Source organism: Protomyctophum bolini, assembly GCF_963924005.1.
Source record: "Protomyctophum bolini genome assembly, chromosome: 5".
NCBI lineage: Eukaryota > Metazoa > Chordata > Actinopteri > Myctophiformes > Myctophidae > Protomyctophum > Protomyctophum bolini.
In genome coordinates this window covers 259,346-285,360 of record NC_137866.1, presented here as the reverse complement: position 1 = coordinate 285,360, position 26,015 = coordinate 259,346, and the positions used below count along the sequence as shown (strand labels likewise).

At 43.5% G+C, this 26,015-nt stretch overlaps 1 protein-coding gene across 1 annotated transcript in view; it reads left to right on the top strand.

The window, feature by feature from the left end:
• LOC308316016 (transcriptional regulator QRICH1-like) overlaps nt 1–26,015 on the top strand; it is a 42,658-nt gene that overhangs the window by 10,698 nt on the left and 5,945 nt on the right. Inside the window, exons 6-15 of the mRNA XM_080764334.1 lie at nt 9,236–9,316; nt 10,670–10,687; nt 12,757–12,936; nt 15,686–15,943; nt 21,059–21,239; nt 22,342–22,496; nt 22,773–22,887; nt 23,610–23,718; nt 25,094–25,242; nt 25,675–25,765. Coding sequence (XP_080620460.1) covers nt 9,236–9,316; nt 10,670–10,687; nt 12,757–12,936; nt 15,686–15,943; nt 21,059–21,239; nt 22,342–22,496; nt 22,773–22,887; nt 23,610–23,718; nt 25,094–25,242; nt 25,675–25,765 — 1,337 coding nt within the window. The remainder of the gene's footprint in view (nt 1–9,235; nt 9,317–10,669; nt 10,688–12,756; nt 12,937–15,685; nt 15,944–21,058; nt 21,240–22,341; nt 22,497–22,772; nt 22,888–23,609; nt 23,719–25,093; nt 25,243–25,674; nt 25,766–26,015) is intronic.

The following is a 26,015-nucleotide window of genomic DNA, read 5'->3' as shown; positions in this document are numbered from 1 at the left end:
CTTCCGTTGCTCCAGACTGTACGACGGAAGCATTTATATTTTACTCATGATCAGAGCTTCCGTTGCTCCAGACTGTATGACGGAAGCATTTATATTTTACTCGTGATCAGAGCTTCCGTTGCTCCAGACTGTATGACAGACGCATTTATATTTGACTCGTGATCAGAGCTTCCGTTGCACCAGACTTTACGACGGAAGCATTTATATTTTACTCATGATCAGAGCTTCCGTTGCTCCAGACTGTATGACGGAAGCATTTATATTCTACTCTTGATCAGAGCTTCCGTTGCTCCAGACTGTATGACAGAAGCATTTATATTTTACTCATGATCAGAGCTTCCGTTGCTCCAGACTGTATGACAGAAGCATTTATATTTTACTCATATAGAGCTTCCGTTGCTCCAGACTGTATGACGGAAGCATTTATATTCTACTCTTGATCAGAGCTTCCGTTGCTCCAGACTGTATGACAGAAGCATTTATATTTTACTCATGATCATAGCTTCCGTTGCTCCAGACTGTATGACGGAAGCATTTATATTTGACTCGTGATCAGAGCTTCCGTTGCTCCAGACTGTATGACGGAAGCATTTATATTTTACTCCTGATCAGAGCTTCCGTTGCTCCAGACTGTATGACGGAAGCATTTATATTTTACTCGTGATCAGAGCTTCCGTTGCACCAGACTTTACAACGGAAGCATTTATATTTTACTCATGATCAGAGCTTCCGTTGCTCCAGACTGTATGACGGAAGCATTTATATTCTACTCTTGATCAGAGCTTCTGTTGCTCCAGACTGTATGACGGAAGCATTTATATTTTACTCATGATCAGAGCTTCCGTTGCTCCAGACTGTATGACGGAAGCATTTATATTTTACTCGTGATCAGAGCTTCCGTTGCTCCAGACTGTACGACGGAAGCATTTATATTTTACTCATGATCAGAGCTTCCGTTGCTCCAGACTGTATGACGGAAGCATTTATATTTTACTCGTGATCAGAGCTTCCGTTGCTCCAGACTGTATGACAGAAGCATTTATATTTGACTCATGATCAGAGCTTCCGTTGCACCAGACTTTACGACGGAAGCATTTATATTTTACTCATGATCAGAGCTTCCGTTGCTCCAGACTGTATGACAGAAGCATTTATATTTTACTCATGATCAGAGCTTCCGTTGCTCCAGACTTTATGACAGAAGCATTTATATTTTACTCATATAGAGCTTCCGTTGCTCCAGACTGTATGACGGAAGCATTTATATTCTACTCTTGATCAGAGCTTCTGTTGCTCCAGACTGTATGACAGAAGCATTTATATTTTACTCATGATCATAGCTTCCGTTGCTCCAGACTGTATGACGGAAGCATTTATATTTGACTCGTGATCAGAGCTTCCGTTGCTCCAGACTGTATGACGGAAGCATTTATATTTTACTCATGATCAGAGCTTCCGTTGCTCCAGACTGTATGACGGAAGCATTTATATTTTACTCGTGATCAGAGCTTCCGTTGCTCCAGACTGTATGACAGAAGCATTTATATTTTACTCGTTATCAGAGCTTCCGTTGCTCCAGACTGCCTATAATTTGAGTCAAATGTTTCACATTTAGTTTACCATTGCTTTGCAAAACAATGCCATTTACTGCTATTTATATAGAAATAAAATTGATATCATGCATAATTAAGTTCAGCTTTTTGGCCCGGCCCTCCAAAATATTTTCTGTTTCTCATTTGGCCCCTTGGGAAAAATAATTGCCCACCCCTGCTCCAGACTGTATGACGGAAGCATTTATATTTGACTCATGATCAGAGCTTCCGTTGCTCCAGACTGTATGACGGAAGCATTTATATTTTACTCATGATCAGAGCTTCCGTTGCTCCAGACTGTATGACGGAAGCATTTGTATTTTACTCATGATCAGAGCTTCCGTTGCTCCAGACTGTATGACGGAAGCATTTATATTTTACTCATGATCAGAGCTTCTGTATATTTTACTCATGATCAGAGCTTCTGTATATTTTACTCATGATCTGAGCTTCTGTTGCTCCAGACTGTACGACGGAAGCATTTATATTTTACTCATGATCAGAGCTTCTGTATATTTTACTCATGATCTGAGCTTCTGTTGCTCCAGACTGTACGACGGAAGCATTTATATTTTACTCATGATCAGAGCTTCTGTATATTTTACTCATGATCAGAGCTTCTGTTGCTCCAGACTGTATGACGGAAGCATTTATATTTTACTCATGATCAGAGCTTCCGTTGCTCCAGACTGTATGACGGAAGCATTTATATTTTACTCGTGATCAGAGCTTCCGTTGCTCCAGACTGTACGACGGAAGCATTTATATTTTACTCATGATCAGAGCTTCCGTTGCTCCAGACTGTATGACGGAAGCATTTGTATTTTACTCATGATCAGAGCTTCCGTTGCTCCAGACTGTATGACGGAAGCATTTATATTTTACTCGTGATCAGAGCTTCCGTTGCTCCAGACTGTATGACGGAAGCATTTATATTCTACTCTTGATCAGAGCTTCCGTTGCTCCAGACTGTATGACAGAAGCATTTATATTTTACTCATGATCATAGCTTCCGTTGCTCCAGACTGTATGACGGAAGCATTTATATTTGACTCGTGATCAGAGCTTCCGTTGCTCCAGACTGTATGACGGAAGCATTTATATTTTACTCGTGATCAGAGCTTCCGTTGCTCCAGACTGTATGACGGAAGCATTTATATTTTACTCGTGATCAGAGCTTCCGTTGCACCAGACTTTACAACGGAAGCATTTATATTTTACTCATGATCAGAGCTTCCGTTGCTCCAGACTGTATGACGGAAGCATTTATATTCTACTCTTGATCAGAGCTTCTGTTGCTCCAGACTGTATGACGGAAGCATTTATATTTTACTCATGATCAGAGCTTCCGTTGCTCCAGACTGTATGACGGAAGCATTTATATTTTACTCGTGATCAGAGCTTCCGTTGCTCCAGACTGTACGACGGAAGCATTTATATTTTACTCATGATCAGAGCTTCCGTTGCTCCAGACTGTATGACGGAAGCATTTATATTTTACTCGTGATCAGAGCTTCCGTTGCTCCAGACTGTATGACAGAAGCATTTATATTTGACTCGTGATCAGAGCTTCCGTTGCACCAGACTTTACGACGGAAGCATTTATATTTTACTCATGATCAGAGCTTCCGTTGCTCCAGACTGTATGACGGAAGCATTTATATTCTACTCTTGATCAGAGCTTCCGTTGCTCCAGACTGTATGACAGAAGCATTTATATTTTACTCATGATCAGAGCTTCCGTTGCTCCAGACTGTATGACAGAAGCATTTATATTTTACTCATATAGAGCTTCCGTTGCTCCAGACTGTATGACGGAAGCATTTATATTCTACTCTTGATCAGAGCTTCCGTTGCTCCAGACTGTATGACAGAAGCATTTATATTTTACTCATGATCATAGCTTCCGTTGCTCCAGACTGTATGACGGAAGCATTTATATTTGACTCGTGATCAGAGCTTCCGTTGCTCCAGACTGTATGACGGAAGCATTTATATTTTACTCATGATCAGAGCTTCCGTTGCTCCAGACTGTATGACGGAAGCATTTATATTTTACTCGTGATCAGAGCTTCCGTTGCTCCAGACTGTATGACAGAAGCATTTATATTTTACTCGTTATCAGAGCTTCCGTTGCTCCAGACTGCCTATAATTTGAGTCAAATGTTTCACATTTAGTTTACCATTGCTTTGCAAAACAATGCCATTTACTGCTATTTATATAGAAATAAAATTGATATCATGCATAATTAAGTTCAGCTTTTTGGCCCGGCCCTCCAAAATATTTTCTGTTTCTCATTTGGCCCCTTGGGAAAAATAATTGCCCACCCCTGCTCCAGACTGTATGACGGAAGCATTTATATTTGACTCATGATCAGAGCTTCCGTTGCTCCAGACTGTATGACGGAAGCATTTATATTTTACTCATGATCAGAGCTTCCGTTGCTCCAGACTGTATGACGGAAGCATTTGTATTTTACTCATGATCAGAGCTTCCGTTGCTCCAGACTGTATGACGGAAGCATTTATATTTTACTCATGATCAGAGCTTCTGTATATTTTACTCATGATCAGAGCTTCTGTATATTTTACTCATGATCTGAGCTTCTGTTGCTCCAGACTGTACGACGGAAGCATTTATATTTTACTCATGATCAGAGCTTCTGTATATTTTACTCATGATCAGAGCTTCTGTTGCTCCAGACTGTATGACGGAAGCATTTATATTTTACTCATGATCAGAGCTTCCGTTGCTCCAGACTGTATGACGGAAGCATTTATATTTTACTCGTGATCAGAGCTTCCGTTGCTCCAGACTGTACGACGGAAGCATTTATATTTTACTCATGATCAGAGCTTCCGTTGCTCCAGACTGTATGACGGAAGCATTTATATTTTACTCGTGATCAGAGCTTCCGTTGCTCCAGACTGTATGACAGAAGCATTTATATTTGACTCGTGATCAGAGCTTCCGTTGCACCAGACTTTACGACGGAAGCATTTATATTTTACTCATGATCAGAGCTTCCGTTGCTCCAGACTGTATGACGGAAGCATTTATATTCTACTCTTGATCAGAGCTTCCGTTGCTCCAGACTGTATGACAGAAGCATTTATATTTTACTCATGATCAGAGCTTCCGTTGCTCCAGACTGTATGACAGAAGCATTTATATTTTACTCATATAGAGCTTCCGTTGCTCCAGACTGTATGACGGAAGCATTTATATTCTACTCTTGATCAGAGCTTCCGTTGCTCCAGACTGTATGACAGAAGCATTTATATTTTACTCATGATCATAGCTTCCGTTGCTCCAGACTGTATGACGGAAGCATTTATATTTGACTCGTGATCAGAGCTTCCGTTGCTCCAGACTGTATGACGGAAGCATTTATATTTTACTCATGATCAGAGCTTCCGTTGCTCCAGACTGTATGACGGAAGCATTTATATTTTACTCGTGATCAGAGCTTCCGTTGCTCCAGACTGTATGACGGAAGCATTTATATTTTACTCATGATCAGAGCTTCCGTTGCTCCAGACTGTATGACGGAAGCATTTGTATTTTACTCATGATCAGAGCTTCCGTTGCTCCAGACTGTATGACGGAAGCATTTATATTTTACTCGTGATCAGAGCTTCCGTTGCACCAGACTTTACGACGGAAGCATTTATATTTTACTCATGATCAGAGCTTCCGTTGCTCCAGACTGTATGACGGAAGCATTTATATTCTACTCTTGATCAGAGCTTCCGTTGCTCCAGACTGTATGACAGAAGCATTTATATTTTACTCATGATCAGAGCTTCCGTTGCTCCAGACTGTATGACAGAAGCATTTATATTCTACTCTTGATCAGAGCTTCCGTTGCTCCAGACTGTATGACGGAAGCATTTATATTTTACTCATGATCAGAGCTTCCGTTGCTCCAGACTGTATGACGGAAGCATTTATATTCTACTCTTGATCAGAGCTTCCGTTGCTCCAGACTGTATGACAGAAGCATTTATATTTTACTCATGATCAGAGCTTCCGTTGCTCCAGACTGTATGACAGAAGCATTTATATTTTACTCATATAGAGCTTCCGTTGCTCCAGACTGTATGACAGAAGCATTTATATTTTACTCGTTATCAGAGCTTCCGTTGCTCCAGACTGTATGACGGAAGCATTTATATTTTACTCGTGATCAGAGCTTCCGTTGCTCCAGACTGTATGACGGAAGCATTTATATTTTACTCGTGATCAGAGCTTCCGTTGCTCCAGACTGTATGACGGAAGCATTTATATTTTACTCATGATCAGAGCTTCTGTTGCTCCAGACTGTATGACGGAAGCATTTATATTTTACTCGTGATCAGAGCTTCCGTTGCTCCAGACTGTATGACGGAAGCATTTATATTTGACTCGTGATCAGAGCTTCCGTTGCTCCAGACTGTACGACGGAAGCATTTATATTTTACTCATGATCAGAGCTTCCGTTGCTCCAGACTGTATGACGGAAGCATTTATATTCTACTCTTGATCAGAGCTTCCGCTGCTCCAGACTGTATGACAGAAGCATTTATATTTTACTCTTGATCAGAGCTTCCGTTGCTCCAGACTGTATGACAGAAGCATTTATATTTTACTCATATAGAGCTTCCGTTGCTCCAGACTGTATGACGGAAGCATTTCTATTTTACTCGTGATCAGAGCTTCCGTTACTCCAGACTGTATGACAGAAGCATTTATATTTTACTCGTGATCAGAGCTTCCGTTGCTCCAGACTGTATGACAGAAGCATTTATATTTTACTCATATAGAGCTTCCGTTGCTCCAGACTGTATGACGGAAGCATTTATATTCTACTCTTGATCAGAGCTTCCGTTGCTCCAGACTGTATGACAGAAGCATTTATATTTTACTCATGATCATAGCTTCCGTTGCTCCAGACTGTATGACGGAAGCATTTATATTTGACTCGTGATCAGAGCTTCCGTTGCTCCAGACTGTATGACGGAAGCATTTATATTTTACTCATGATCAGAGCTTCCGTTGCTCCAGACTGTATGACGGAAGCATTTATATTTTACTCGTGATCAGAGCTTCCGTTGCTCCAGACTGTATGACAGAAGCATTTATATTTTACTCGTTATCAGAGCTTCCGTTGCTCCAGACTGTATGACGGAAGCATTTATATTTTACTCATGATCAGAGCTTCCGTTGCTCCAGACTGTATGACGGAAGCATTTATATTTTACTCGTCATCAGAGCTTCCGTTGCTCCAGACTGTATGACGGAAGCATTTATATTTGACTCGTGATCAGAGCTTCCTTTGCTCCAGACTGTATGACGGAAGCATTTATATTTTACTCGTGATCAGAGCTTCCGTTGCTCCAGACTGTATGACGGAAGCATTTATATTTTACTCGTGATCAGAGCTTCCGTTGCTCCAGACTGTATGACGGAAGCATTTATATTTTGCTCATGATCAGAGCTTCCGTTGCTCCAGACTGTATGACGGAAGCATTTATATATTTATTTTTTTTGTTTAAATTTTTATCCCACAATTTTGTAACCCAGTTTTATTTTCACCCAGTGCCAATTATCTAATGTAATCCTGGGCGCTACACTTCCTCTGCCAACCTGGGGGGGCAGCGGACTGACCTCATGCCTCCTTCTATGCATGAGGAGTCCAAGCTGCTTCTTTTCACCTGACAGGGGGGAGTTTCCCCGGCCGGACGTAGAGCGTGGAAGGGACACGTTATTCCGACCAGTTCCTTTTCCCCTCCATCAGGTGCCCCGGCTGGCCAGGGGGAGGTAGTTTTAGAGACCAGGATTACTGCATGTTTTTGTGAGGGTATCTACCCTAGGGGACACGGGGAGAACATGCAAACTCCACACAGGAAGGCCCTTTCGCCAACCCCGCCTCAGGTATGGGCACTGATGACGCGGAGGAGGGAACACGCCGCCAGTGCCCACAGCGTCCCCAGCGGGAATCGAACCCAGGACCTTCTAGCTGTGAGGCGACAGCACTACCAACTGTGCCACCGTGCCCCCAGCATTTATATTTTACTCGTGATCAGAGCTTCCGTTGCTCCAGACTGTATGACGGAAGCATTTATATTTGACTCGTGATCAGAGCTTCCGTTGCTCCAGACTGTACGACGGAAGCATTTATATTTTACTCATGATCAGAGCTTCCGTTGCTCCAGACTGTATGACGGAAGCATTTATATTTTACTCGTGATCAGAGCTTCCGTTGCTCCAGACTGTACGACGGAAGCATTTATATTTTACTCATGATCAGAGCTTCCGTTGCTCCAGACTGTATGACGGAAGCATTTATATTTTACTCGTGATCAGAGCTTCCGTTGCTCCAGACTGTATGACGGAAGCATTTATATTTGACTCGTGATCAGAGCTTCCGTTGCTCCAGACTGTATGACGGAAGCATTTATATTCTACTCTTGATCAGAGCTTCCGTTGCTCCAGACTGTATGACAGAAGCATTTATATTTTACTCATGATCAGAGCTTCCGTTGCTCCAGACTCTACGACGGAAGCATTCATATTTTACTCGTGATCAGAGCTTCCGTTGCACCAGACTGTATGACGGTAGCATTTATATTTTACTCGTGATCAGAGCTTCCGTTGCTCCAGACTGTATGACGGAAGCATTTATATTTTACTCGTGATCAGAGTTTCCGTTGCTCCAGACTGTACGACGGAAGCATTTATATTTTACTCGTGATCAGAGCTTCCGTTGCTCCAGACCAGACCTCGACATTGTACGGCCCGCGGGCAAATACTAACCTGACGCTGCCAGATCCAAAAAGCTTGCTACACAAATTTGTTTCACAGCTTATTGGGATCTGGGATCGCGGAAGCAAATTCGATGACGGGGCTGTTCCTTTTTTTCAAGATACATGGTAGATGATTGGATGGGAGCGTCTGTCTATCACCGTGTGGGCGTGCAAACACAACCAATCATATTGACGTGTCTATATAGCTTCACATCCGGTTTCGCACATAGCTCACGCTGATTGGTTCGGTACGAAGCAGATCTGACTCAGGGCTCAACTCCGTCAGAGATCCCAGATGAGTGTTGTGTTGGGGAATATGTTTCCCCAATACCGCCCTCATCTGGCAGCGTCAGGTTAGGCAAATACGGCCCGCCGGCCAAATACGGCCCGCCGGCTGACTCTGACCGGCCCGTGAAAGATTACTTGATAATCCGAAAATAAAACATACTTTCTAATTACCTTATGGGTGCACTAAAACCGCATTGCTTTTATTTTGAAGCCCATGTATTCTCACAGTGCACGTAATCTGCACGTCAACTGTGCACGTGAATTGCGTGTGATTGAGAACCTGTCTTTCCTCCTTCACCCCCCTCATATGCGAAAATGTCGGCTTTTTGGATTTATTGTTGACTACGTCGGTGAATGCAAATAGCCATGAAGCATGCAGCTCCACAACACGGTAGGCGCAGGCGCATGCTTTGATTACCAAACTTCCTTGCAGGAGGACAAGTTAAATCCCATTATGCTTCATTGCTTTATTTAACCCGCCTCGCCAATAAAGTTAAGATGTTTTATTTAAGATGCTGCCGTATGGCGTTGTTGCGCCCAGAATGTGGCATGCTTCTGAAGTTCAGAAAGCTTGGGCGATGCGCCGTGAGCTTGTGGATCGTCTGTTTTCGGCACACGAGTCAATCGACGTACCGTTGAACCACAAAGTAAATCTGGCAGAACGAACATGCACACGTCAACATACAGCGCCTGCCAGGCTGCCAAGTCTCAACAATAGTAAGCAGCGCGCCATGGGTTGTGAAAGTGGCACCTCCAGTGTCCTGCGAATGGAACTATTAACAGAGCTACCTATAATGTTCTCATTGTTAAAAGAAAATGCTAGTATTTACAGGACTTGTAACTTAAACAAAAACATAGTTTTCAACTGGGAATGGAAACGTCTCAAGCCTGCAAGTAGAAAGTAAAAAAATCACACCCATGTGAAGTGAGGGGTGCTCTTATTGTACATCATCATGATGTAAAATAGTCACTGCCTATAATTTGAGTCAAATGTTTCACATTTAGTTTACCATTGCTTTGCAAAACAATGCCATTTACTGCTATTTATATAGAAATAAAATTGATATCATGCATAATTAAGTTCAGCCTTTTGGCCCGGCCCTCCAAAATATTTTCTGTTTCTCATTTGGCCCCTTGGGAAAAATAATTGCCCACCCCTGCTCCAGACTGTATGACGGAAGCATTTATATTTGACTCATGATCAGAGCTTCCGTTGCTCCAGACTGTATGACGGAAGCATTTATATTTTACTCATGATCAGAGCTTCCGTTGCTCCAGACTGTATGACGGAAGCATTTGTATTTTACTCATGATCAGAGCTTCCGTTGCTCCAGACTGTATGACGGAAGCATTTATATTTTACTCATGATCAGAGCTTCTGTATATTTTACTCATGATCAGAGCTTCTGTATATTTTACTCATGATCTGAGCTTCTGTTGCTCCAGACTGTACGACGGAAGCATTTATATTTTACTCATGATCAGAGCTTCTGTATATTTTACTCATGATCAGAGCTTCTGTTGCTCCAGACTGTACGACGGAAGCATTTATATTTTACTCATGATCAGAGCTTCTGTATATTTTACTCATGATCAGAGCTTCCGTTGCTCCAGACTGTACGACGGAAGCATTTATATTTTACTCATGATCAGAGCTTCTGTTGCTCCAGACTGTATGACGGAAGTGTTTATATTTTACTCGTGATCTGAGCTTCTGTTGTTCCAGACTGTACGACGGAAGCATTTATATTTTACTCATGATCAGAGCTTCTGTATATTTTACTCATGATCAGAGCTTCCGTTGCTCCAGACTGTACGACGGAAGCATTTATATTTTACTCATGATCAGAGCTTCCGTTGCTCCAGACTGTACGACGGAAGCATTTATATTTCTCTCTCTCTCTGTCTCTCTCTCTCTCTCTGTCTCTCTCTCTCTGTCTCTCTCTCTCTCTCTCTCTCTCTCTCTCTCTCTCTCTCTCTCTCTCTCTCTCTCTCTCTCTCTCCTGGCTATCCCTCAGGTAATCCTAATAATAATAGTGTGTGTGTGTGTGTGAGTGTCCCCTCTACAGCGGTTAGGGGTGATGGTTATGATGGGATGGTTGTATAGAGCTTCGCAGTCCCGCCCCCTTTCAGAACAGCGAGTGGCCCAGGAAATGATTCCCCGTTCATTTTCTCCATAGGCTTTTCAAAAAGTATTTAAAGACGGTTATTCCACGGACAAAGCCAACTCGGATCGTGACAAATCATGACAATGAACACAATGTTTTGGGCCGATCAAATAATTTATAAGAAGAAAAACAAAACAAATAGTGTTGTCTCCTGCCTTTATTTTCTTCTTTCAAATTTTTTGATCGGCCCAAATTATTGTGTTCGTTGTCATGATTTGTCACGATCTGAGTTGGCTTTGTCCGCGGCGTAACCGTCTTTAAATAAATACTTTTTAAAAAGCCTATGGAGAAAATGAACGGAGAATAATTTCCTGGGCCACTCGTTGTTCTGAAAGGGGGCGGGACTGCGACGCTCTATAGAGCGTCCCTCCCCCTTTCAGAACGACGAGTGGCCCAGGAAATGAATCGCAATGCATTTTGACCATAGGCATTTCTTAAATTATTAATTTAAAGACTTTTTAAGCGTCGTACGAAGCCAACTCTTGTCGTGACAAATCATGACAACACACACAATATTTTGGACCAAACAAAGAATTAGAAAGTAGAAAAAGACGGCAGGTTACAACATTTTTTTTGTTGTTTTTCTTCTTTGTAATTATTAGTTTGGTCCAAAATATTGTGTGTGTTGTCATGATTTGTCACGACAAGAGTTGGCTTCGTACGACGCTTAAAAGGTTTTTAAATAAATAATTTAAGAAATGCCTATGGTCAAAATGCCTTGCGATTAATTTCCTGGGCCACTCGTTGTTCTGAAAGGGGGCGGGACTGCGACGCTCTATTGGGACATGTTGTGATGTGATGTATTGTATCCCCTCTTCAGCGGTTAGGCGTGATGGTTTTGGTGGGATGGTTGTATTGTATCTCCTCTACAGTGGTTAGGGGTGATGGTTATGATGGGGTGGTTGTATTGTATCTCCTCTACAGCGGTTAGGGGTGATGGTTATGATGGGGTGGTTGTATTGTATCTCCTCTACAGTGGTTAGGGGTGATGGTTATGATGGGGTGGTTTTATTGTATCTCCTCTGCAGCGGTTAGGGGTGATGGTTATGATGGGGTGGTTGTATTGTATCTCCTCTACAGTGGTTAGGGGTGATGGTTATGATGGGATGGTTGTATTGTATCTCCTCTACAGTGGTTAGGGGTGATGGTTATGATGGGGTGGTTGTATTGTATCTCCTCTACAGTGGTTAGGGGTGATGGTTATGATGGGGTGGTTGTATTGTATCTCCTCTACAGTGGTTAGGGGTGATGGTTATGATGGGATGGTTGTATTGTATCTCCTCTACAGTGGTTAGGGGTGATGGTTATGATGGGGTGGTTGTATTGTATCTCCTCTACAGTGGTTAGGGGTGATGGTTATGATGGGATGGTTGTATTGTATCTCCTCTACAGCGGTTAGGGGTGATGGTTATGATGGGATGGTTGTATTGTATCTCCTCTACAGCGGTTAGGGGTGATGGTTATGATGGGGTGGTTGTATTGTATCTCCTCTGCAGCGGTTAGGGGTGATGGTTATGATGGGATGGTTGTATTGTATCTCCTCTACAGCGGTTAGGGGTGATGGTTATGATGGGGTGGTTGTATTGTATCTCCTCTACAGTGGTTAGGGGTGATGGTTATGATGGGGTGGTTGTATTGTATCTCCTCTTCAGCGGTTAGGGGTGATGGTTATGATGGGGTGGTTGTATTGTATCTCCTCTTCAGCGGTTAGGGGTGATGGTTATGATGGGGTGGTTGTATTGTATCTCCTCTGCAGCGGTTAGGGGTGATGGTTATGATGGGGTGGTTGTATTGTATCTCCTCTACAGTGGTTAGGGGTGATGGTTATGATGGGGTGGTTGTATTGTATCTCCTCTACAGTGGTTAGGGGTGATGGTTGTAGTGGGACATGTTGTGATGGTTGTATTGTATCTCCTCAGGGTCATCAGCAGAGCTACGTCCAGCTGCGACCAGACCTCCTGACGGTGGACAGCTCTCACCTCTACAGCGCTACGGGAACCATCACTAGTCCTACTGGGGAGACCTGGACCATCCCCGTTTACTCTGCCCCAGGAGGGGCAGGGGGGAGAGGGGAGGTCACCCACATCACCATACCACAGGTAACCATAACCCTACAGCCCCTAACCCTACACCACTACACCACACTACAGACCTCTACCTGGGGGAGAGGGGAGGTCACCCACATCACTAAACCACAGGTAACCATAACCCTACAGCCCCTGGGGGGGAGGGGGGGGAAGAGGTCACTCACATCACTCACATCACTCACATCACTAAACCACAGGTAATCATAACCCTACAGCCCCTGGGGGGGGAGGGGGGGGAAGAGGTCACTCACATCACTCACATCACTCACATCACTAAACCACAGGTAACCATAACCCTACAGCCCCTGGGGGGGGGAGGGGGGGGAAGAGGTCACTCACATCACTAAACCACAGGTAACCATAACCCTACAGCCCCTGGGGGGGGGGGGGGGGGGGGGGAAGAGGTCACTCACATCACTCACATCACTAAACCACAGGTAACCATAACCCTACAGCCCCTGGGGGGGGGGGGGGGGGGGAAGAGGTCACTCACATCACTCACATCACTAAACCACAGGTAACCATAACCCTACAGCCCCTGGGGGGGGGGGGGGGGGGAAGAGGTCACTCACATCACTCACATCACTAAACCACAGGTAACCATAACCCTACAGCCCCTGGGGGGGGGGGGGGGGGAAGAGGTCACTCACATCACTAAACCACAGGTAACCATAACCCTACAGCCCCTGGGGGGGGGGGGGGGGTAACCCACACATCACCATCGTAGTGCGGCACAGACTCACCGAGTGCCGCGCCACGAGCTTGTAAATCTGCTATTTTAGAAAAATCGTGAAAATGTGACGCACATCTTTGAATATATATATTCTTTCACAGCGGACGTTTTTAACTCAAACCTTTGAGGGGTCCCTGGAACAACATATTAACTCAAACCTTTGAGGGGTCCCTGGAACAACATATTAACTCAAACCTTTGAGGGGTCCCTGGAACAACATATTAACTCAAACCTTTGAGGGGTCCCTGGAACAACATATTAACTCAAACCTTTGAGGGGTCCCTGGAACAACATATTAACTCAAACCTTTGAGGGGTCCCTGAGGGGTCCCTGTAACAACATATTAACTCAAACCTTTGAGGGGTCCCTGTAACAACATATTAACTCAAACCTTTGAGGGGTCCCTGGAACAACATATTAACTCAAACCTTTGAGGGGTCCCTGGAACAACATATTAACTCAAACCTTTGAGGGGTCCCTGAAGGGTCCCTGGAACAACATATTTTCAGATGGGAGTCAGCGGCCACTTACATAATGTTTGGGGTCCGTGACATGAAACATAGTTTGAGAACCACTAATATAGAAGACTGTCATGATTTAGAAGACAATTTTGTAGAATCTTGGGCAGCTCAACTGGGTGTTCAGAGATGCGGAGACAGGATGAGTCCCTATAGAACAAAACCCAATAGCAGGAATAGCACTAATCTACCCTTCCATTTCTCAGCCAAGAGTCTCGGAAGAAGATCAATATAAATAATATGTGCCGTTAAACATACATTGAAAATGTGGGTTTCAGTGCAAAAACAGCCCTATCAAGAGCCATGACTATTGTAGGCAACATAGAATTTATTCCATCTATTGGACGGAGCATATAAAAGATGGGCGGAAAGAGGTTTGATTACAATCAACCAATTGTTTGATGGGAATGTATTTAAATCTTAAATAAGGGTTATGACCTGCGCCAACAGATTTATATAGATATTTACAAATTAGAAACTATATTACAAAAAAATAAAGATTGGGACGCAATTAAAAGAATGCCGAACAATATGGAGCAACATTTTATTGAAATCTCTGAACACCAACAAAAAAAACAAGTATCCCTTAAAAGATTAAGGTTAGATAAATTATGTCAGATAATACTCTTCATATCAAGAGACAAATGGAGTTGAACATTATAATAGAAGATGATTATGGGAAGATATATGTTCTGGCTGTCATGGAGGACTACAGAGACAAATAGGGAAAGAATTTAACTGGAAATCTAAAATTGGGTTATTTAGGACCCCTTTAACCCTAACCCCCTTCGACAGCCAGTCCATATAAGCCCAACTCCACTGAGTCGGAGAAACTGTGATATGATTGGTGACCATACCCATATATTTTGGGACTGCCCAAAAATACAGACTTATTGGAAAAAGGTAAAAACGGAATTAAGACAAAATCTTTAAAAGAGATATTCTACTGAACTCAAGGTCATCTTTATTAGATATATATTATCCCATTCTGAACGGGAACCCATTTTGGTGTTGGCATCATGTTATGCTTTAGCTATTGAAAAATAGCAGATCTACAAGCTCATAGCGCGCCACCGAGTGGCGCGCTACGAGCTTGTAGGTCTGCCATTTCTTTTAGAATCTGATCTCAGGTCAGAATGGGTTAATCAGACCAGTGTGTGTCCAGTGGAAACCTCGTATGAATCTGATCTCAGGTCAGAATGGGTTATACGAATGACCAGTGCTCTATAATGCACATTCTGTTGATAGTTGAATGACCAGTGCTCTATAATGCACATTCTGTTGATAGTTGCAAGAAAGATTGTGACACTTAATTGGATGAAACCCAACCCCCCTACTATTGATCAGTGGCTACAGAAAGTTAAACGGATATATAAGATAATAACACAGCACAGTTACACATTAAGCTCCCTAACAAACGGAGATGGGACTTGTAGATAACGTAACGTCTAACCCTCGGTCTCCTCCAGACTTGTAGATAACGTAACGTCTAACCCTCGGTCTCCTCCAGGAGGCGTACGGCGCTGTGCAGAGTCACGACAGACACGCCCTGAAGATGAGCCAGACGGCGCAGGCCGTCTCCTCCATCACCAGCTCCTCAGGAGGAGGAGGAGGTCTCCAAGACGAGGTGCTCCACACCCTCTCCACCTTCCACGGAGCACAGCTGATGAACGGAAACCAGATCCACATCTACCCCAACGCCACGCACCCCCTGATCTGGGACCCCCAGCAGCAGGTGTTGCACACGCAGGACAACCAGCAGGTACAGGTGAGACCTTAGAGAACGTTTACAGCCGCTGCCGGTTCCTCCTCCTCCTCCAATCCATCTCCCTACACTGGCACGGCTTACGGCTATCAAGTTAGTGATATGTGCTATCGATGTTTGAGGGTTTTCTCGTCAGCGAAAAGTCAACAAACAGTACACGGTGACATGCATGCTGATCTTCCTTAATAATAAAAAAAGGCTTAGCCCATGATGCGTCCAGTGGCTTTATAGGTATCGGTTGCTCAGATCTGGACTGGACTTATTTATGTTTTGGACTAGAACTGGTGGACCTCTGTACTGTAGACGCGCAGATGCATGCATCATGCAGATGCGATGCGTTGTTTATTGATGATTAAGCCTACAACAATTTATTTATATTGTTAAATGTTGCTTTTTAGTTTGTCTTTTAAAAAAGGAGCATAAATAAATGTATACCATTCGTCTACCAACTTTAATTATGTAGCCCAGGGGTCGGCAACCTTAGGCACGCGTGCCAACGATGGCACGCCGGGTGGTATCGGCTGGCACGCTGCCAGATTCTGGGAGAATCTTTTTTTTTTTTTTTTTAATTTTAATTATTATAATAATTTTATATTTATTAAATGAATTGCAAGTCCCCTTGCATGTGCATGTTGTAAAATAAATTATACCTTCTGCAGTATTCATGCTGAGTTTTATATGTGCTGCGACGCATTGTGAGCTTGTAGATTGGCTGTTTTCAACGCAAGGAGCGGGGGCTGTTAACATTACGTCATATTCGCAGGACGCCGGTGTGTGTGCGACTGCACTCATGTTGTTGTGGCTCCGTGTGAGAGAACATTACAAAGATGGCTAAAAAGGCCAAATTAGATTCCCTGAGCATTCCAGCCCACATGGAGAGATGAATATGGATTTGTTCAGCAGCAAGATCGCGCTGTCTGCGTTTTATGTCTTGAGAATGTTGTGTGTCGGACGTCAAGCGTTAAGCGTCACTTTGAAACTAGACACGAAAAATCTTTCAAAGATACGGCAGACAAGACAGAGGCAATAAAAAGAGCTTTATCCGCTTACGACAAGCAAACCAACACACTGAAAGCTTTTTCCACTGCTAAACACCATGGCACTGAAGCAAGTTATCAAATTGCCCACTGCATCGCCAAACGTGGAAAGCCATTCACCGACGGTGAATACATCAAAGAGGCATTCCAGTTAAGTGCAGATGCTTTGTTTGATGGCTTGCCAAATAAAGAGACAATCAAGTCCAGAATAAAAGAAATCCCCACGTCTGCCAGAACAGTCCAGCGACGCATAGAAGAAATGGCAGAAAATATTAATTCACAGCAAACTGCTGTGTTGAAAGATGCCACTGTATTTAGTGTTGCACTTGATGAGAGCGTGGATATAAATGACATGCCACGTTTGGCAGTAATGACAAAATTCTGTGATTCGACTGTAAGAGAAGAACTTTGCTGCTTAGAACCAATGCCCGACACAACAAAAGGTGCCGATGTAGCAAAGGTGTTTATTGATCATTTTAAGGAATGAGGGGTTGATATCAAAAAGATATTTGCAGTGACAACAGACGGCGCTGCTGCCATGACTGGGAAAAACATAGGAGCTGTCAAATTGATTGAGGATGCAGTCGGCCACCCCGTCATGAAACTACACTGCATAATACACCAAGAAAACCTCTGTGCAAAAATGTCAAATTCAGATCTTAATAAGGTTATGGATACAGTGACCAAAATTGTTAACTTCATAGTTAAGCGATCTGCTCTCACACACCGCCAGTTCCAGTCCCTACTCGAGGAAATGGACAGCACATACAAAGATATCCCTCTCCATTGCGCAGTTAGGTGGCTCAGCTGTGGGAAAGTGTTGGAGAGATTTGTAGGCTGTTTTGACGCTGTAAAAGCCTTCCTTGTTGAAAAGGGCCAAAACTACCCAGAAATGGAGGATGAGAAGTGGGTGATGAAACTCATGTTTCTGGCTGATATCACTGGGCATCTGAACGAGCTCAATCTCCAGTTACAAGGTGCGGGTCAAACGGTTTTGGACATGTATGAAACGTGGGCTACTTTTGTCGGCAAGCTGCCAGTCTTTAAAAAAGACATTGCAACCTCCGTTTTCCGCTATTTCAAGCACGTAGGGGAGCTCGTACTAAAGCTGTCAGCGGAGGCCGAGGCTGAGCACCGCGAGCACCGCATCGACACCACTGGGATCGGCAAATACATCGGTGACCTGGAATCTGAGTTCTTGAGACGATTTGTGGACTTTAGGAAATATGGCGACATGTTCTCTTTTTTGATCAAGCCCGACAGCTTTGATGGACACGAGTTTGATTCATCTCTGATAGACTGGCTGGGCACACAGGATTTGGAAATGCAGCTGATTGAACTAAAAAGTTCAGCACTATGGGTGACTAAGTTTGCAGAGCTACGCAAAGAGTTGGAAACTACAGCAGTGAAAAATCATTCAACCTGCATCTACACGTGTTGGATATCCGTACCAGACAAATTCTGCTGCCTCAAGAACGTTGCATTGGCTCTGTTATCAGTCTTCGGTTCAACCTATCTCTGTGAGCAAATCTTTTCACACATGAAGGACGTACTCAGCCCCTCCCGCAGTCGTTTGACTGCTGACCGCTCTGAAGCATGTGTGCAACTGAAAGTGACCAATTATAACCCCCAGATAACGGAGCTTAGCAAAGGGAAACAGGGCCAGGGCTCACACTGACTGGTAGGCTTTCTTTATTTTCTGTAGGCTGCAACATGGCCTCTTTTTTTTATAACAAGATATTGCACTGTCCTGTTTTTTTTAAAATGTTAGTTAAAGAGAGAGAGAGAAAGAGAGACTTCTGAAAATATTGCACTGATCTATGACAGTTCCTGTTACTTTTATTTTAGTTAAAGGAGAGAAAGAGACTGTTCTGAAAATATTGCACTGATCTATGACTCATGTTTATTTTATTTTAGTTAAAGGAGAGAAAGAGACTGTTCTGAAAATATTGCACTGATCTATGACTCATGTTTATTTTATTTTAGTTAAAAAGGAGAGAAAGAGACTGTTCTGAAAATATTGCACTGATCTATGACTCATGTTTATTTTATTTTAGTTAAAGGAGAGAAAGAGACTGTTCTGAAAATATTGCACTGATCTATGACTCATGTTTATTTTATTTTAGTTAAAAAGGAGAGCAAGAGACTGTTCTGAAAATATTGCACTGAGTTTTTAGTTTTAATTTATTTTATTTAAAACAAAAAGAGTCTGTTCTGTCATGATGTGAAACTATGAGTCTATAACTGTTCTAAGGTGGACATATTGCCCTGAGTTTATAACTGTTCTAATGTGGAAATATGCATGACATGTAGAAACACAAAATGGACAATAAAATATGTGGAAACCGTGGAAATGTACTATTGACTAAGGGAATTTATTACTATGGCACTCTGAGTATCAAGGAAAAATATCATGGCACTTCATGTCAAAAAGGTTGCCTACCCCTGATGTAGCCTATACATGCATATTACATTTGGGGTAGCCTATTAAAAAAAAGAAAAAAATCAACCACTATCCGTTAATGACCCGGTTAATCCTGTCGGCTAACCGGCTGGGAAATTATCCGTTACTGACATCCCTAGTCAGGGGCGGTATTGCAGTCGCTGTAACGCTCACTGTTGTGACGAAAAGAGAGTTGAGCCAGAAGGCAAAGCTCTCTGTCTAAGCGAGCAATCTTCATTCCTACTCTCACCTTATATGGTCATGAAGTGTTCCTACTCTCACCTATGGTCATGAAGTGTTCCTACTCTCACCTATGGTCATGAAGTGTTCCTACTCTCACCTATGGTCATGAAGTGTTCCTACTCTCACCTATGGTCATGAACTGTTCCTACTCTCACCTATGGTCATGAACTGTTCCTACTCTCACCTATGGTCATGAACTGTTCCTACTCTCACCTATGGTCATGAACTGTTCCTACTCTCACCTATGGTCATGAAGTGTTCCTACTCTCACCTATGGTCATGAAGTGTTCCTACTCTCACCTATGGTCATAAAGTGTTCCTACTCTCACCTATGGTCATGAAGTGTTCCTACTCTCACCTATGGTCATGAACTGTTCCTACTCTCACCTATGGTCATGAAGTGTGGGTCATGACCCAAAGAATAAGGTTGTGAATACAAACGGCCAACATGAAGAATGATGGGGTGAGAAGGAGGAGCCCCCGGGTCACAGTATCGGAAATAGTTCTATTAAACAAACAACATATTGATGCTGTATGTATGAAGTCTATGAAGATGCTTGGTATATTGAGAAAAATCTGCCCTTTTGTTCTTCCTTCATGTCATTTAACACTCTATTATAGCTTAATTTTCCCTCATATTAATTACTGTAATATTGTCTGGGCTGCTACATATTCAACACATCTCACTAAATTACTGATCATTCAAAAAAGGTTTCTGAGAATGATTTCACATTCAAATCGGTATGAGCCGTCTGCCCCGCTCTTTATTAAATACTCGCTATTACCCATTGACAAAGTAAACGTTTTTCAGACCTGTTTATTTATGTTTAAATTCAAAAAATGCATACAAGACCTTCCGTCTTCTTTTCACAATTTCTTCCGTGTTACTTCGGATATTCACTCCTACCCCACAAGGCAAAGAGATCATTTTGAATTACCCTATTGTCGCACGTCCAAACATCAATCTCTCATCAAATTTAGAGGCCCTCATCTATGGAACTCCCTAGATGCCTCACTTAAATCCTCATTGTCCTTGCCAATATTCAAAAAACATCTAAAGAAATATCTTATTTCTTCCTCTCTGTAGATTACATGTTTTACCTTGATGTGTTATATTTTCTTTTGTGTGTTTGTTGTTGTATTGTTTATTTCTGTTTTCTGTGCAGTCTGTGTTTTTATTTTCTTTACTGCACAGCTGCCCCCCTTTGACAACTTGTAGATTTATGTACTGTTCTTTATGAACTTTTAATCTTTTAAACCAATGAAAGGATTCCATATAAGCCTATAAGGCTTCTTCCTTTCCTTGCATTATATTTTTGTTTCTTTGATATGTTATTGTAATTTTTTTGTACTATATGCTAAATAAATAAACCTAAACCATTACTGTGTTTACAGCAGGGTGGTCAGACGGTGACCCTATCAGATGGTCAGCAGCAGCATCAGGTCCAGGTCCAGGAGTTGCTCCTCCCCTCGTCTCTGAAGCCAGAGGAAGGTCTGGAGGTTTGGAGAATCTGGGCTCAGAGGAAGAACTGTGAGCTGGACAAGGACGAGAAGAACCAGCTGGCTCCCATCGGACGTGAGTCTATGCTATCTATATCTATATAGAAGAACCAGCTGGCTCCCATCAGACGTGAGTCTATGTTATCCATATAGAACCAGCTGGCTCCCATCGGACGTGAGTCTATGTTATCTATATAGAACCAGCTGGCTCCCATCGGACGTGAGTCTATGTTATCTATATCTTTATCTATATAGAAGAACCAGCTGGCTCCCATCGGACGTGAGTCTATGTTATCTATATAGAACCACCTGGCTCCCATCGGACGTGAGTCTATGTTATCTATATCTATATAGAAGAACCAGCTGGCTCCCATCGGACGCGAGTGGACAACCCTAATATGTATATATATCCCATTTAGGCCTAAGGCCGATTCTAAAAACGCCTCTAAATCCTGACATAAGGTTTCTGAAAAACTTCAAATATTTATATAGCAGCATCAAAAAATTTACATTTTTGAATACTGTACAGAACCCAAATATGGGTTCCCGGCCTGAGGGGGTAAGATACCAATATGGGTTCCTGCCCAGAATGGGTTAGAAGAAGAAGAAGAAATGCGTTCTGGTAAATCAAGTTTACCAAGGGTAACTCGACTAAGCATCAGATACTTGTTTACAGCAAGGCCCACATGGAGCATTTCATGGTAGAGGTTCAATGCCTTGTCCAAGGGCACTTCAACGGTGGTAATTTTAACGTGTCGGATCGCTGATTCGAACTGGCGACCTTCCGGTATCTAGACCGCTCCGCAATCCACTCGGCCACCGCTGCCTCGTTAAATACAGCTCCATCTCAATGAATTAGAATATTTTGTCAAAGTAAATTTTCTTAGTATTTAAAGTATTTCAAACCTTTTTTTGTTTTAATCCTGATTATGGCATACAGCTCATGAAAATAAAAGAAAACTAATTAGAATATTTTACGAGACCACTAAAAAAATGTTTTTTTTTTAAACGAGAAATGTCGACCATCTGTCAAGTATATTAATGTATGACGTCAATACTTGGTCTGGGCTACTTTTGAATGTGTGTGTGTGCGTGTGCGTGTGCGTGTGCGTGTGCGTGTGTGTGTGTGTGTGTGTGTGTGTGTGTGTGTGTGCGTGTGCGCGTGCGTGTGTGTGTAGGCCGCCAGGCCCTGCGTTTTAGGGAGGATCTGGTATCGTGTGCGGTGGCTGAGCTGAGCATGGCTCTGTGTCACATGACCCAGGAGACCAGAGGACCTGAAGGAGAACCGTACGAGGCTGATGTACTCTACTATGTGTTCCTCTGTATACAGAAAGTATGTTTATACACTACTATAATACTACTACACTATACTCAGGGCTGCACACAACTTTCTTTGGTCTAGTACTCAGAGGAGCACCTGGAGGAGTTACTTGGTCTAGTACTCAGAGGAGCACCTGGAGGAGTTACTTGGTGTTAACTGAGAGGGGTCGAATTTATCTTTGGTTTTACTAACAAGATGTTGTAACTCTCTCTCGCTCTCGCTCTCGCTCTCGCTCTCTCTCTCTCTCTCTGTCTCTCTCTCTCTCTCTCTCTCTCTCTCTCTCTCCAGTATCTATTTGACAACGGTCGAGTGGACGATATATTCTCAGATCCGTACTACGCTCGCTTCTCTCACAGTCTGCACCGAATCCTGGAGCCCTGGAGGTCTACTGTCCACCCCCTAGGTATCTATATGATCTATATCTATACTGTCCACCCCCTAGGTATCTATCTCACAGCTGTCAGTGTTATTTTGCATGGCTGTGTTGTTGAACACACACACAGCTTAACGTCATGGCTGTGTTGTTGAACACACACACACACAGCTTAACGTCATGGCTGTGTTGTTGAACACACACACACAGCTTAACGTCATGGCTGTGTTGTTGAACACACACACACACACAGCTTAACGTCATGGCTGTGTTGTTGAACACACACACACACAGCTTAATGTCATGGCTGTGTTGTTGAACACACACACACAGCTTAACGTCATGGCTGTGTTGTTGAACACACACACAGCTTAACGTCATGGCTGTGTTGTTGAACACACACACAGCTTAACGTCATGGCTGTGTTGTTGAACACACACACAGCTTAACGTCATGGCTGTGTTGTTGAACACACACACAGCTTAACGTCATGGCTGTGTTGTTGAACACACACACACACACAGCTTAACGTCATGGCTGTGTTGTTGAACACACACATACACAGCTTAACGTCATGGCTGTGTTGTTGAACACACACACACAGCTTAACGTCATGGCTGTGTTGTTGAACACACACACAGCTTAACGTCATGGCTGTGTTGTTGAACACACACACAGCTTAACGTCATGGCTGTCTCTCTCTGTCTGTCTCTCTCTCTCTCTCTCTCTGTCTCTCTCTCTGTCTCTCTCAGGTTACATCATCCCCAGTCATGTGTCAGAGGAGATGTTGTGGGAGTGTAAACAGCTGGGAGCTCACTCTCCTTCCACGCTGCTAACAACTCTGATGTTCTTCAACACAAAGTGAGTTTGTAGCAGCTGCCTGTCTGACACAGTGTAGCAGCTGCCTGTCTGACACAATGTAGCAGCTGCCTGTCTGTCTGACACCGGGGCGGCGGTGGCTCAGGGGTAGAGTGCCTGGATGGGAACCGCAAGGTTGCCAGTTCGAACCCGGGCTCCCCCAGAGTTACTGTCGAAGTGTCCTTGAGCAAGACACTGAACCCCTAATTGCTCCCGATGTGCTAGTTGGTGCCTTGCATGGTTTCTGCTGCCATCGGTGTGTGAATGGGTGAATGTAATGCACAATCTATGTAAAGCGCCTTGGATAAAGGCGCTATATAAATGCACCATTTACCATTTATGTAGCAGCTGCCTGTCTGCCACAATGTAGCAGCTGCCTGTCTGCCACAATGTAGCAGCTGTCTGTCTGCCGCAATGTAGCAGCTGCCTGTCTGACACAATGTAGCAGCTGTCTGTCTGACACAGTGTAGCAGCTGTCTGTCTGACACAGTGTAGCAGCTGTCTGTCTGCCACAATGTAGCAGCTGCCTGTCTGACACAATGTAGCAGCTGTCTGTCTGCCACAATGTAGCAGCTGTCTGTCTGCCACAATGTAGCAGCTGTCTGTCTGCCACAATGTAGCAGCTGCCTGTCTGTCTGACACAGTGTAGCAGCTGCCTGTCTGACACAGTGTAGCAGCTGCCTGTCTGCCACAATGTAGCAGCTGCCTGTCTGTCTGACACAGTGTAGCAGCTGCCTGTCTGACACAGTGTAGCAGCTGCCTGTCTGACACAGTGTAGCAGCTGCCTGTCTGCCACAATGTAGCAGCTGCCTGTCTGTCTGACACAGTGTAGCAGCTGCCTGTCTGACACAGTGTAGCAGCTGCCTGTCTGACACAGTGTAGCAGCTGCCTGTCTGCCACAATGTAGCAGCTGCCTGTCTGACACAATGTAGCAGCTGCCTGTCTGCCACAATGTAGCAGCTGCCTGTCTGTCTGACACAGTGTAGCAGCTGCCTGTCTGACACAGTGTAGCAGCTGCCTGTCTGACACAGTGTAGCAGCTGCCTGTCTGCCACAATGTAGCAGCTGCCTGTCTGACACAATGTAGCAGCTGCCTGTCTGCCACAATGTAGCAGCTGCCTGTCTGACACAATGTAGCAGCTGCCTGTCTGCCACAATGTAGCAGCTACCGCAAGGTTGCCAGTTCGAACCCGGGCTCCCCCAGAGTTACTGTCGAAGTGTCCTTGAGCAAGACACTGAACCCCTAATTGCTCCCGATGTGCTAGTTGGTGCCTTGCATGGTTTCTGCTGCCATCGGTGTGTGGATGGTGTGTGAACCCAGTGGTTGTCCTGGGCTCTGCAGGTATTTATTAACCCATTGTGTCCCTTCCTCTCTGCAGGTATTTCCACCTGCGGACGGTGGAACAGCATCTGAAGGTAGCGTTCTCCAAGGTGTTGAGACACACCAGGAAGAGTCCCAGTAACCCCAAAGACAAGACCACGAGCATCCGCTATCTGAAGGCCTCGGAGAGGTTCCAGGGACAGAAAGGTAGGTTAAAACTATCTCTGAAGGCCCCAGAGAGGTTCCAGGGACAGAAAGGTAGGTTACAACTATCTCTGAAGGCCTCAGAGAGGTTCCAGGGGCAGAAAGGTAGGTTAAAACTATCTCTGAAGGCCTCGGAGAGGTTCCAGGGACAGAAAGGTAGGTTAGAACTATCCCTGAAGGCCTCGGAGAGGTTCCAGGGACAGAAAGGTAGGTTCCAGGGGCAGTAACAGATGACATGTATTGATATATTTACAGTAACATATGACATGTATTGATATATTTACAGTAACAGATGACATGTATTGATATATGTACAGTAACAGATGACATGTATTGATATATTTACAGTAACAGATGACCCAGAGAACCCTTTCAGATGTATATTACTGTATTTATTACTGTATTATTGATGTGTTTACTGTATATATGTTACAGTAACAGATGACATGTATGCAGAGCAGCAGGAGGACCCAGAGAACCCTCTCAGATGCCCCATCAAGCTCTACGACTTCTACCTCTTCAAATGGTATATTTATAACTTCTACCTCTTCAAATGGTACATTTATATATTTATAACTTCTACCTCTTCAAATGGTACATTTATATATTTATAACTTCTACCTCTTCAAATGGTATATTTATAACTTCTACCTCTTCAAATGGTACATTTATATATTTATAACTTCTACCTCTTCAAATGGTACATTTATAACTTCTACCTCTTCAAATGGTACATTTATATATTTATAACTTCTACCTCTTTAAATGGTACATTT